General features: G+C 37.9%; 1 protein-coding gene across 3 annotated transcripts in view; it reads right to left on the bottom strand.

The window, feature by feature from the left end:
• MRPL1 (mitochondrial ribosomal protein L1) overlaps window positions 1–14,992 on the bottom strand; it is a 98,500-nt gene that overhangs the window by 37,739 nt on the left and 45,769 nt on the right. For all 3 annotated transcript variants that reach the window (XM_019829331.2, XM_003985258.6, XM_006931041.5), the window contains exon 7: window positions 5,629–5,735. In XM_019829331.2, the coding sequence (XP_019684890.1) occupies window positions 5,629–5,735 (107 nt within the window). The remainder of the gene's footprint in view (window positions 1–5,628; window positions 5,736–14,992) is intronic.

Raw genomic sequence — 14,992 nt, forward strand, 5'->3', positions numbered from 1 at the left:
TACTCCTTTTGTCTGGCTTCTTTCACTCAGTATCATCTTTTCTAAATTCATCCATGTTAAAGTATGTATCAATCATGTGTTTTTTGCTAAAGAATATTCTATTCTATTGTTTATACATTCACCTATTGAGGGACATGTAGAATGTTTCCAGTTTTTAGCTATTACAAATAAATCTGTTATAAGCATTTGTTCAAAAGCCTTTGTATGGGGGTGCATGGGTGGCTTAGTCAGTTGAGCTTTGGCTCAAGTCATGATCTCACAGTTCATGGGTTCGAACCTTGTATGGGGCTCTGTGCCGACAGCTCGGAGCCTGGAGCCTGGAGCCTGGTTCGGATTCTGTGTCTCCCTCTCCCTCTCTGCCCCTCCCCTGCTCATGCTCTGTTGCTCTCTCAAAACTAAATAAACATTAAAAAAAAAAAAGTCTTTGTATGCACGTATGTTTTCATTTGTCCTGGGTAAATATCTAAAAGTGGATCATCTAGCAGGTCAATGTTAAACTTCTTAAACTGCCAAGCTGCCAAACTGTTTGCCAAAGAGGTTATATCATTTTACACTGCCACAGCAGTATAGTGTTCCAATCTCTCCATACCCTTACCAATACTTGCTATGGTCAGTCTTTTTAATTTTAATCATTCCAGTAGACGTATAGTGATACCTCATTGTGGTTTTAATTTGTATTTCTATAACAACTAATAATGTGGAGCATCTTTTAGTTTGTTTGTCATCTGTTTGCCATGTGTTTGTCACACCTTGATGAGGTATGTTCAAATTTTTGCTGATTTTTATTTTTCTAAACGTTTATGTATTTATTTGAGAGACAGTACAAGCGAGGGAGGGGCAGAGAGAGAGGTAGAGAGAGAATCCCAAGCAGACTCCGCACTGAGAGCGCTACATGAGGCTCAATCCTACAACTGTGAGATCAGGACCTGAACAGAAATCAAAGAGTCAGACGCTTAACTTACTGAGCCACCCAGGTACCCTTTTTTATTGATTTTTAAAACTGGATTGTTTTATTATTGAGCTTTGAGAACTCTTTATAAATTGTGGATTTATCAGTTATATGATTTGTAAATATTTTATCCTGGTCTGTGATTTATCTTTGAATTCTCTTAACAGTGTCTTTTCAAGAGCAAACACTTAATTTTTATACAGTGCAATTTATTAATTTCTTTTATGGATCATGCTTTTCATGTCACATCTAAAAAAAAAAAAAACATTCCCTAACTCAACTTTTTCTTCCAGAAATTTTATGGTTTTAGGCTTTACATTTAAGTCTTTGATACATTCTGAGTTAATTATACATGGAACAAAGTTATGGGTCAAAATTCATTTTACTGTATACAGGTACACAATTGTTCTGGTACCATTTCTTGAAAAGACTAATGTTTCTCCATTAAAAATGGCTTTGCAACTTGTTTTAAATCAGGTGTCCATATGTATGTTGTTTTGGGTTTCTTGGCACTCTGGTCTATCCCATTATCATTTTGTGTTTTTTGACATCAATATCACACTATCTTAAATACTATAGCTTTATAAATCTTGAAATCAGGTAGAACGCTAACTTTGTTCTTTGTCAAAGTTGTTTTGGCTTTTCTAGATCCTTTGTATTTCCATATGCATTTAAATCAACTTGCCAGTTTCTACAAAAATAAAAAAAAAGGCTAAATAGAATTTTAATGGAGAATGTACTGAATCCATACATTACTTTGGGGACCTGATATCTTAACAATATTGGATTTACTGATCCATAAACATGGTATACCTCATCATTTATTAGATCTCCTTTAATTTCCCTCAACTATGTTTTGAAACTTGCAGTATATGGATCTTTCACATCTTTTGTCAGATTTATCCCTAAGTATTTCCTAGTTTTTGGTATTAGTATAAACTAATTATTTTGAATTTTAACTATTTAACTATTAATTTGAACTATTATTTTGAATTTTAATTTTTAAAAAAAAATTTTTAATGTTTATTTATTTTTGAGAAAGAGAGAGAGAGAGAGAGAGAGCGAGCACAAGTCAGGGAAGGCAGAGAGAGAGGGAGACACAGAATCCGAAGCAGGCTCCAGGTTCCAAGCTGTCAGCACACAGCCTGACACGGGGCTCAAACCCACAAACTTTGAGATCATGACCTGAGCCGAAGCCGGTCGCTTAACCGACTGAGCTACCCAGGTAGCCTGAATTTTAATTTCTAATTGTTACTGTTATGTAGAAGCAAAATTGATTTTTGTGTATTTGTATTCTATAACCTTTCTTAACCTACTTATTTGTTTTAGTAGCTAGATCATATCATCTGCAAATAATAACTAATTTACTTTTTCCTTTCTAGTGAGGATGCCTCTTTTTTTGCCTGATTGCACTGCCTAGAATCCTTAGGTCAATGCTGAACTGAAGTAGTGACAGTGGATATCCTTGTCTTGTTCCTGATCTTAGGAGGAGAGTATTCAGTTTTTCACCACTAAGTATAATGTCAGCTGTTGTATTTTCATAGATGCCCTTTATCAGGTTGAGGACATTAACTTCTCTTCCTAGTTTGCTGAGACTTTTTAATCAGGAATGAATGTTGGATTCTGTCAAATGCTTTCTCTGTATCTACTGAGATGATCAGATGACTTTTGACTTACAGTGTGTTAATACAGTGAATTTTAATGACTGATCATCGAGTTAAACATTGAATGTTATCATTCTTAGGGTAAACCCTACATGGTGATGACATGATATCCATTCTATATTGCTAGGCCCTACTGGCTAAAATTTAGTTTATAATTTTGATATCTATGTTTATGAATGATATTAGACTGTTATTTTCTTTACCTGGTTTTGGTATTAAGGTAATGGTGATTGTCTTAGGTGAAAGAGTAAATCAGGTCCCTGTTACTCTATGTTGGCCAGAAGCAGAAGTCTGCTTTATAGTTATTATGTCATTATTTCATCTATCCCTTCCTATTTTAGAAAGTATGTGTTATTATTAACTTCTTTTTGCATTTAGGAGAAATGGAGAATGGGGGAAAACTGAGGCTCAGAGAGCAAGGTAACATGATTCTAATCTGGAATTAGGATTCTGATTCCAGACAGTATGAATTTAAAACCCACTCTCTTAATCTCCTACTATAACATTCATGTAGTATCCAAAAAAATTCTTTTTAAACACAGAAATTAATTTCTTTTTCATTAAGAAAAAGCATTCTATCTCTAAATGATACAAGTAGTCTGACCTAGAGCTCATGTAATCACTTAATCACTATGGTATTTGTTGAGAAGAATGAATGCCAAGGTTTCTTATACACTGAGTCAGGATCCATATAAAGTATTAATTACTGAATATACTGAAAACCTTACTTAAGAAAAAGAACGGATCCAGATGGAAAGAAATAATCTTATAGATGTCCTATAGTCTCCAAAAGTCCAACCAATACAGGAAAAATAATTACTGCTACCATTTCAAGTTTTTATTTAATCTTCAAAACCACATTGTAAAATAAACATTGCTATGCAAATTCTATAGGTCAGGAAATCCAGACACAGCAACATTAAGAAACTTGTTTAAAGTCTGCTATCCTGTAAGTAGTAAGACAGGTATTCAAACCTAAGTCTCTACAGCTCTAGAAAATCCTTGTAAAATTGGCATTTTTTGTTTTTTACATTACGATGTTGTCATCCCAAACAAATATTAACAAGGGCTTTTTGGAAATACGGAAAGTGCAACATCAGATTCTAGCAGACCACAATGCCATACAAAATGGTACTAGGCTTTGATGGTAATAATTGCAATGAGGGGTTTCCCAATCCCTGATGAGATTAAACCTGTTTTGTCCTCTTTCTAAAGCAAGTTCTCCTTCCATAAAACAAGTTGAGTGCCTTTTCTCTACTTCTGATGATCTATAGTGGGCATAGCTCAATTAGCTTAGACTACTAGCTTAGATTACTAGCTATAATGCAGAATTCCTCTTTTTTTTTTTTTAAGTTTATTTATTTATTTTGAGAGAGAGAATGAGAGAGCAAGCAAGCAGGGGAGGGGCAGTGAGAGAGAAAGAGAAAGGGGGAGAGAGAGAATCCCAAGCAGGCTCCACACTGCCAGTGCAGAGCCCAGTGTGGGGCTCAATCTCATGAACACTAAGATCATCACCTAAGCCAAAATCAAGAGTCCAACATTTAACCATCTGAGCCACCCAGGCACCCCCTACCACAGAATTCCTCTTAAGAGCAGGATGAGTAGAGGAATAACAGCTATTCAAATAATTCCAGGCATGAGGCAAGATGATTCTGGATAAAAAGCCTGGACTGAAAAGACTGCCAGTGTTCAAATATCTATTCTGCCTCATACTAGACCTTGCAAAAATTACTTGACTTCTTGGGGCTTCCATGCCTTCATCTATAAAATGGATTGATAATTTTTCCTCTCATAGTATAGAAGATTAAAAGAAAGAATATATGAAGAGTGTTTAGAATAGTGCCTGGCACTTGCTAGGCACTTTTAAATTTTTACTATCAATATCACCATTATTCCTATGGTTACTGAACAGGAAAAAAAAATATTTTGAGATTCTTTAGCATAAAATAAGATATTAGCAAGGCACCTGGGTGGCTCAGTCAGTTGAGAGTCCAACTCTTGGTTTTGGCTCAGGTCACAATCTCATGGTTTGTTAGCTCAGGGAGCACCGGGCTCCATGCTATCGCCTGCTTGGGATTCTCTGTCTCCCTCTCTCTCTCTCTCTGCCCCTGCCACCTCCCACCTCAGCCCACACACACATTCTCTCTCAAAATAAATAAACTTAAAAATAAAGAAGATTTGAACAAATAACTACATATCTAAAAACATAATCCTATAAACTGGATATTATCTATAACAATGTTCTCGGGGCACCTGGGTGGCTCAGTCAGTTAAGTGTCCAACTTCGGCTCAGGTCATAATCTCACAGTCCGTGAGCTCGAGCCCCATGTCAGGCTCTGTGCTGATAGCTAGGAGCCTGGAGCCTGCTTCAGATTCTGTGTCCCCACTTTCTCTCTGCCCCTCCCCCACTCATGCTCTGTCTCACCCTCTCTCAAAAATAAATAAATGCTAAAATTTTTTTAAATAAACTTCACATGAATCCTTAATTATTTCAAAATAAAAGAAATCTTGCAGAATGTTCCCTTCAAAAAAACAGCGTTCTAAAAACAGCTTTGGAAATTGAGTTCCAGGATCTTTTATAAGTAGGCAAACAGTTTTTAAAACACAAGCAGGGATAATAAAACAATTCATAAAAATAAAGCAAATTACTCAATTCCATTCAAGTAGTATTAAATACCTACAATGGGCTCAGCATTATGCAATGTCCCACAAGGGATATATAAGATCTAACTATACTCTCAATAAGCTTAGAATGTTAGAGAGCAAAAAATACATATATAGAATAATCAAATAAGACAAAGTACAAGTAATTACCATTGAAGGGCACATGAAAGAATTCTCAAGTACTATTCAAATTTATAAGTTCAACCTATAGAATAAAAAATTATCCATCTGTATAGTTAATGCTATTCCTGATACTAGTGCTAAGAACAAATTTGAAGGACTTGTCACTTAACAGTCACGTTTCAAACAATTAAAAAAAATGGTTATTTAGTAATTTCCATTGTAACTTACTGTTGCTATTTTGGTCTTGAGAAAGTTCTCCCTTTCTTCATCTACCTTAATTTCATGTCCAGTTTTGAATAATTCAAGCATTTTGGGGATGTCACGGCCAATGGACTCTGGTTAGAAAAGTTAAAAATCCAAAGTTATCACTACATATAAACAAGTAACAAAAACTACTCAATAAGAGAAACATTCATCGGGTATTAAGATATAGCAAACAAGTTGTGGCAGACAGACTTTAGAGTGGCCCCAAGATGCCCATTTCCTGGTGTTTATGCCCTTTCATGATCTCCACCCTCTGAGTGTAGATGGGTGCTGCAGCTTGCTTCTAAACCAAGAGACAGAATGCTTATATGCACTTGATTACATTACATAAAACTGTAACGCCCATCTTGGAGGAGACTCTCTTCTTTACTAGCTTTGAAGAAACAAGCTGCAATGTTGTAAGTAGACATATGAAAAGGGCCACAAGACAAGAAAAGAAAGCCCTCAATCTAGCAACCTGCAAGGAACTGAATCCTGCCAACAATCCACATGAGTCCAAAAGCAGATCCTTCCACAGTCAAGTCTCAGATGAAACCACAGCCCTGATACTTTGAAGCTTTACAAGACACAGAAGCAGAGGACCCAGCTTAGCTGTACACACATTCCTAATAGACAGAAACCACGAGATAGAAAATGTGTGCTATTTTAAGCCATTAAATTTGTGATAATATTGTTACACAGTAATAACCAATAGATAAGTATATGCAAGGATGATACTTATCATACTTTAAAAACATTATGGACAGGGGCACGTGGGTGGCTCAGTCAGTTGAGCATCCAACTTTGGCTCAGGTCATGATCTCTTTGTGAATTTGAGCCCCGCATCGGGCTCTGTGCTGACAACTCAGAGACTGGAGCCTGCTTCATCCTGTGTCTCCCTCTCTCTCTGCCCCTCCCCCACTTATGCTTTGTCTCTCTCTCTCTCTCTCTCAAAAATAAAAAAAAATTTAAAGTTAAAAAAATTATAAAAAAAATTAAGGACAAATTAAAATTTGTAAGATTTTTTATGATAAAAAACTAACAGCAAAGTCTTGAAATCTTCTAAGAACTTTTTACTTACTGGTGCACCTAAGTGGCTGCTCTCTCCTTTCTCTCTCTCCTCTCTCTCTGCCTCTCCCCAACTTGGGTTTTCTCTCTCTCTCAAAATAAATAAACTTAAAAAAAAAAGATGGGAGATTTTATACCAAGTTTGTAAGCTGACAACAATGATTTAGGAAAGCGTCTAAGAAAACTGACAATGTAGCAGAGAGAAAGGAGAGGGGAATCCAGTGCACAAATGAAGAGGGTTGGCCTCTGGTATGAAGATAGACTCTTCATTTATAGTGACAGGAAGGAAGGTGTTGTGGTCATAGATTCAGGTTAGTCAAAATAACTCTTGAGCTCTATGTGTAAGGCACTACTCTTAAGAAATGTAAGTAGAGATACAGATGATTTAACCAGGTACCTGTTTTTTTGTACACCACTATTAGCATCTTGCTGTTTATATTACACTAGTGGTCATATGGTTTAGTACTAGCTACATCAGAATGTTATACTAAAAAAGTAGCATTTTATACTAGTTTTTCCATCTGCCCGTCCCTTTTCTCCCTATCAATTACAATTAGATTGTAAGTTCCTTGTGGATAACTGCTTTCATTCACAGTGAAGTGTTCCTGAACAACTCCCCAGATGACCCTTGGAAGTTATATATGCTGAAGATATACTGTGCTCTCTATACAATGAGATCTTCATGTTGACTTATCATGGGGAGAATTTTTGGAGACATATATGACTGGTGTGTTTTTTGGTAGTCACACATTTCTCATAATATTTATTGTTCTTAAAATAATTCACATTTTCTATGTAGAAAATTGAAAATTTTTCAAGTTATCGTGTCATGAAACATAAAAAACATGTATTTTTATATATTAAATTTGAGTTAAATGTTAATGACTAAACAGTAGGAAGGTGGAGTTTATTTTTGAAGTCTTCAGTGTGACCCTTTGAAAATTCTTAATTTTTAACTTGATTTCATTTTTCTCCTTTCTACATCCAGTTCTTTGTCTTTCTACCATAATGGAGGACAAAGTGACATTAGAATCCAATAAATTTACTTTCAATTCTTAGCTCTTTTTTCATGTCAGCTTCTGTAGCCATTTGAGTAATAATGAGCTGCCTCTAGACTGTGATTATTATTTCTACTGATAAATCTTGAGATTTTCCTAGTTCCTTTCCCTTTTTTATGGTAAAGCAGGTTAAGTGAATTTCACATGAAAGTAGGTAAAAAGTGTGGGGTCCTGGGTAAGAGTCTACCTTCATTTTTGGGGACTAGAGTAAAACCTTATTTAGGAGGTGATCCAACATGGCGGAAAAGTAGGGGGACCCAAAGTTCCCCCGTCCCTCAAACACAGCAGTATTGAGGCCAAAGGACTTTGAATTCCAAAAGTCCAAGCTGCAGAGTGACAAAGACGTTTCCAGGGACCCATGGGGAGAACCTGGTAGGCCATAGGTGCAAGATTGCAAACTGGGAGAGATAAAAAGGGCAACTTAGGCACAGATGGGAGGGATCCCCTTCTGTGGAGACACAAAGGGATAAGAGAGGATGAGGAAGCATAGGACTGTATCTGGACAAGAGAAAAACAACAGACCAGGACACACAAGGATCCAGTCTCTAATTGCAGGGCTTTCTCCGCACCAGGGCTGGCTGCCATGTTCAGGCACCTGAGGAGGAGGTGGGTCAGCTCCGGGCTCGGTAACTAGTTCAGAGGCACAGTCCACAGTGGGAGAAAGCAATCCACTCCCTGGAGTGCTGTGGGAAGAAGGTATATGACCTTTGAGAGGACAATGACTGCCTGTGCCCCCCAGCCAGAGGCCATATATCGGGGCACAGAGCAGCACTTCCCTGGAACTGGGGTGCACGGAGTGGGGCCCTTTAAGACAGCGGGGTTTAAATCCCAGCCAAGCGCCAGGGAGGCAAGAGAGTCAGTGGAGCAGGACAAACCGTGTGCCCAGCACTGTGAGGCAGCAAAGAAGTGGCTCTTTCCCAGGACTGGGGCTCACAGGGCAGGATCCTTTAAGACATCAAGGTTTAAATTCCAGCCAAGTGCCAGGGAGGTGCGGGATTAGCGGAATGGGACAAACTGCCTCATTCACACCAGTGGCACTGTGAGGATGGCCTGTACAGAGTGATTTGGGACACCAGGTCTGTGGCGGTGAGACTGAGGTGTCGTCATTTCTCACCCCATCACCAACAAGGTGGAGCTTCAGGGAACAGACAGCGGGCCCACAGGACCGGCCTACACCAAACCACACCCCTCTGTGCCTGATAACTGCATATGTAGTAGAGGACGACTGACGCTGACAAACCAGACAGCCCCTTCTCCAGACCTACAAGGGTAGACACATGAGGGTAGTAGCAGACCTATCTAATGAAACTTGGCAGGCCAGAAAGGAATGGCAGAAAATTATCAATGTGCTGAATAGTAAAAACGTACTGAATCGTTTATCCAGCAAACCTGTCATCCAGATAGAGGAGAGATAAAGGTTTTCCCAGACAAACAAAAACTGAAGGAGGTCATCACCACTAAACCAGCCCTACAACAGATCCTAAGGGGGAATCTGTGAGTGGAATGTTGCAAAGATCACAAAGGACCAGAGACATCACTACAAGCATGAAACCTACAGATCACACAGTGACTCTAAATTCATACCTTTCAATAATAACACTGAATTTAAATGGACTAAATGCTCCAATCAAAAGACATAGGGTGTCAGAATGGATAAAAAAAAACAAGACCTATCTATTTGCTGTCTACAAGAGACCCATTTTAGACGTGAGGACACTTTCAGATTGAAAGTGAGGGGATGGAGAACTATCTATCATGCTACTGGAAGTCAAAAGAAAGCTGGAGTAGCCACACTTACATCAGACACACTAGATTTTACACTAAAGGTTGTAAGAATAGACGAAGAAGGACATTATATCATAATTACAGGGTCTATTCACCAAGAAGAGCTAACAATTATAAATGTTTATGCACTGAATTCAGGGATACCCAAATATATAAAACAATTAATCACAAACATGAGCAATCTTATTGGTAAGAATGTGGTAACTGCAGCGGACTTTAATATTCCACTTACAACAATGGACAGATCATCTAGACAGAAAATCAATAAAGAAACAACAGCTCTGAATGATACACTGGACCAGATGGACTTGACAAATATATTTAGAACTTTTCATTCTAAAGCAGAATACACATTCTTCTTGAGCTCACATGGAGCATTCTCCAAGACAGATCACATACTGGGTCACAAAACAGCCCTCAATAAATATAAAAGAACTGAGATCATACCATGCACACTTTCAGATCAAAATGCTATAAAACTTGAAATCAACCACAGGAAAAAGTTTGGAAAACCTCCAAATGCATGGAGGTTAAAGAACATCCTACTAAAGAATAAATGGGTCAACCAGGCAATTAAAGAAGAAATTTAAAAATATATGGAAACAAATGAAAATGAAAACACAACAACCCAAAACCTTTGGGATGCAGCAAAGACAGTCCTAAGAGGAAAATACACTGCAATCCAAGCCTATCTCAAGAAACAAGAAAAATCCCAAATACAAAGTCTAACAGCACACCTAAAGGAACTAGAAGCAGAACAGCAAAGAAACCCCAAGGCCAGCAGAGGAAGAAAAATAATAAAGATCAGAGCACAAATAAACAATATAGAATGCAAAAACACAGTAGAACAGATCAATGAAACTAAGAGCTGTTTTTTTAAAAAAAATAAACAAAATTGATAAACCCCTAGCCAGACTTCTCAAAAAGAAGAGAAGACCCAAACAGTTAAAATCATGAATGAAAATGGAATTATTACAACCAATCCCTCAGAAATACAATTATCAGTGAATACTATGAAAAATTATATGCCAACAAAATGGACAACCTGGAAGAAATGGACAAATCCCTAAACTCCCACACACTTCCAAAACTCAAACGGGAAGAAATAGAAAATTTGAATAGACCCATAACTAGTGAAGAAATTGAATCAGTTATCAAAAATCACCCAACAAATAAGAATCCTTGGCCAGATGGCTTCCCAAGGGAATTCTACCAGACATTTAAAGCAGAGTTAATACCTATTATTCTAAAGCTGTTCCAAAAAATAGAAATGGAAGGAAAACTTCTGGACTCATTCTATGAAGCCAGCACTACCTTGATTCCCAAACCAGACAGAGACCCCTCAAAAAAGGAGACTTAAAGGCCAATATCCCTAGTGAACATGTATGTAAAAATTCTCAACAAGATACTAGCAAATCGAAATCAACAGCATACAAAAAGAATTATTCACCATGATCAAGTGGGATTCATTCTTAGGCTACAGGGCTGGTTCAATATTTACAAATCAATGTGATATATCACATTAATAAAAGAAAGGATAAGAACAATATGATCCTCTCAATGGATGCAGAAAAAGCATTTGACAAAATACAGCATCCTTTCTTAATAAAAACCCTCAAGAAAGTTGGGATAGAAGGAACATAACTAAACATCATAAAAGCCATATATGAAAAGCCCACAGCTAATATCATCCTCAGTGGGGAAAGACTGAGAGCTTTTCCCCTGAGATCAGGAATACGACAGGGATGTCCACTCACACTACTGTTGTTTAACATAGCGTTGGACATCCTAGCATCAGACAACAAAATGAAATTAAAGGTATCAAAATGGGCAAAGAAGTCAAATTTTCAGTTTTCACGAACGACATGATACTCTACGTATAAAACCTGAAAGACTCCACCAAAAGACTGCTAGAACTGATACATGAATTCAGCAATGTCACAGGGTAAAAAATCATTGTACAGAAATGGGTTGCATTTCTATACACCAATAAGAAGGAACAGAAAGAGAAATCAAGAAACTGATCCCATTTACAATTGCACCAAGAACCATAAAATACCTAGGAATAAACCTAACCAAAGATGTAAAAGTTCTATATGCTGAAAACTATAGAAAACTTATGAAGGAAATTGAAGAAGACACAAAGAAATGGAAAAACATTCCATGCTCATGGATTGGAAGAAGAAATATTGTTAAAATGTCAATACTACCCAAAGCTATCTACACATTCAATGCAATACCAATCAAAATTGCACCAGCATTCTTCCTGAAGGTAGAAAAAACAATCCTAAAATTTGTATGGAACCACAAAAGACCCCGAATAGCCAAAGCAATACTGAAGAAGAAAACCAATGCAGGAGGCATCACAATCCCAGACTTTAGCCTCTACTACAAAGCTGTAATCATCAAGACAGTGTGGTATTGGCCCAAAAACAGACACATAGACCAATGGAATAGAATAGAGAATCCAGAATTGGACCCACAAATGTATGGCCAACTAATCTTTGACGAAGCAGGAAAGAGTATCCAATGGAAAAGACAGTCTCTTAAGCAAAGGGTGCTGGGAGAAATGGATAGCAACATGCAGAAGAATGAAACTAGACTGCTTTCTTACACCGTACTCAAAATGGATGAAAAACCTGAATGTGAGACAGGAAACCATCAAAACCCTAGAGGAGAAAGCAGGCAACAACCTCTTTGACCTCAGCCACAGCAATTTCTTACTTGACACATCTCCAAAGGCAAGAGAATTAAAAGCAAAAATGAACTATTGGGACCTCATCAAGATAAAAAGCTTCTGCACAGCAAAGGAAACCATCAACAAAACTAAAAGGCAACCGACAGATTGGGAAAAGATATTTCCAAATGATGTATCGGATAAAGGGTTGGTATCCAAAATCTATAAAGAACTTACCAAACTCAACACCTGAAAAACAAATGATCCAGTGAAGAAATGGGCAGAAGACATAAATACACACTTTTCCAAAGAAGACATCCAGATGGCCAACAGACACATGAAAAGATGCTCAATGTCATTCATCATCAGGGAAATACAAATCCAAGTCACACTAAGATACCACCTCACACCAGTCAGAGTGGCTAACATCAATAACTCATGAAACAACAGATGCTGTCCAGGATGTAGAGAAACAGGAACCACTTGCACTGTTGGTGGGAATGCAAACTGGTACAGCCGCTCTGGAAAACAGTGTGGAGGTTCCTCAAAAAATTAAAAATAGAACTACCCTATGACCCAGCAATAGCACTACTAGGAATTTATCCAAGGGATTCAGAGGGTCATGTTTACCCCAATGTTTACAGCAGCACTTTCAACAACAGTCAAATTATGGAAAGAGCTTAAATGTCCATCAACTGATGAATGGATAAAGAAGATGTGGTTTATATATACAATGGAATACTACTTAGCAATGAGAAAGAATGAAATCATGCCATTTGTAGCAACATGGATGGAACTGGAAGGCATTACGCTGAGTGAAATCAGTCAGTCAGAGAAGGACAGATATCATGTTTTCACTCATATGTGGGTCTTGAGAAACTAAACAGACCATGAGGGAAGGGAAGGGGAAAAAAAAATTAGTTATAAAAAGAGAGGTAGGGAGGCAAACCAAAAGAGACTCTTAAATACAGAAGACAATTTGAGGATTGTTGGGGGGGGGGGAGAGGGGATGAGGAGAGGTGATGGGCATTGAGAAGGGCACTTGTTGGGATGAGCACTGGGTGTTATAGGTAAGCAATGAACCATGGGAATCTACCCCAAAAACCAAGAGCCCACTTTACACACTGTATATTAGCCAATTTGACAATCAATTATATTTAAAAAACAAAAACAGAAAGAAAATAGATAAAAAGTTTTTATTTTAATTTTTTTTAACATGTATTTATCTTTGAGAGACAGAGAGATAGAGCATGAGCAGGGGAGGGGCAGACAGCGAGAGGGAGACAAAGAATGTGAAGCAAGCTCCAGGCTCTTAGCTGTCAGCACAGACACAGGGCTTGAACCCATGGACCACGAGATCATGACCTAAGCCAAAGTCACACACTTAACCAACTGAGCCACCCAGGTGCCCCTGTTCTTTTTGTTTTGTTTTGTTTTGAAGTTTATTTATTTCTGAGAGAAAGAGAATGAGCATCAGCGGGGGAGAGGGGGAGAGAGACAGAGGGAAACACACAATCTGAAGCATGCTCCAGGCTCCACACACTGTCAGCACAGAGCCCAATGCAGGGCTAGAATTCATGAACTGTGAGATCATTACCTGAGTCAAAGTCAGATGTTCAACTGACTGAGCCACCAAGGCACCCCTAAGATGTCCCATCTTAAAATAAAACAAGTCTCCAACTTCATAGTACCTTCCAGCAACCATTCAATGCTTACCTTAAAAGTTTTCCTAATAATCCAGTGAAGAAATGAGCAAAAGACATGAATAGACACTTTTCCAAAAAGATATCTCCATGGCTAACAGAAACATGAAGAAATGCTCAACATCACTCATCATCAGGGAAATACAAATCAAAACCACAATGAAATACCACCTCACACTAGTCAGACTGACTAAAATTAACAACTCAGGCAACCACAGATGTTGGCAAGAATGCGGACAAAGAGGAACCCTTTTGCACTGCTGGTGGGAATATAAACTGGTACAGCCACTCTGGGAAACAGTATGGAGGTTCCTCAAAAAATTAAAAATAGAACTACCGTATGACCCAGCAATTGCACTACTAGGTATTTATCCAAAGGATGCAGGTGTGCTGTTTCGAAGGGACACATGCACCCCAATGATTATAGCAGCACTATCAACAATAGCCAAAGTATGGAAAGAGCCCAAATGTCCATCGACAAACAAACGGATAAAGCTGTGGCATATACATATATACAATGGAGTATTATTTGGCAATCAGAAAGAATGAAAACTTGCCATTTACAACAACGTGGATATAACTATAGTGTGTTATGCTAAGTGAAATTAGTCAGAGAAAGACAAATACCATATGACTTCACTCATATGTGGAATTTAAGATACAAAACAGACTAACATAAGGGATGGGAAGCAAAAATAATATAAAAACAAGGAGGAAGACAAAACATAAGAGATTCTTCAATATAGGGAAAAACTAAGCACTGGAAGGGTTGTGAGAGGTGGGATGGGCTAAGTGGGCAAGGGGCATTAAGGAGGACACTTGTTAGGATGAGCACTGGGTGTTATATGTAGGGGATGAATCACCAGATTCTAGTCCTTAAATCATTATTGCACTATATGTTAACTAACTTGGATACAAATTAAAAAAAAAAAAAAGTATAACTTTTCGAAACAGCTGTCTCTCCTTTCTCTATTTCCTCTCCTTCTATTTTCTCTTAAACTTACTTCGATCAGGTTATCATCCACTGAAAATAGTATCGTCAAGGTCACCAATGATCT

Source organism: Felis catus, chromosome B1, assembly GCF_018350175.1.
Source record: "Felis catus isolate Fca126 chromosome B1, F.catus_Fca126_mat1.0, whole genome shotgun sequence".
Lineage (NCBI taxonomy): Eukaryota > Metazoa > Chordata > Mammalia > Carnivora > Felidae > Felis > Felis catus.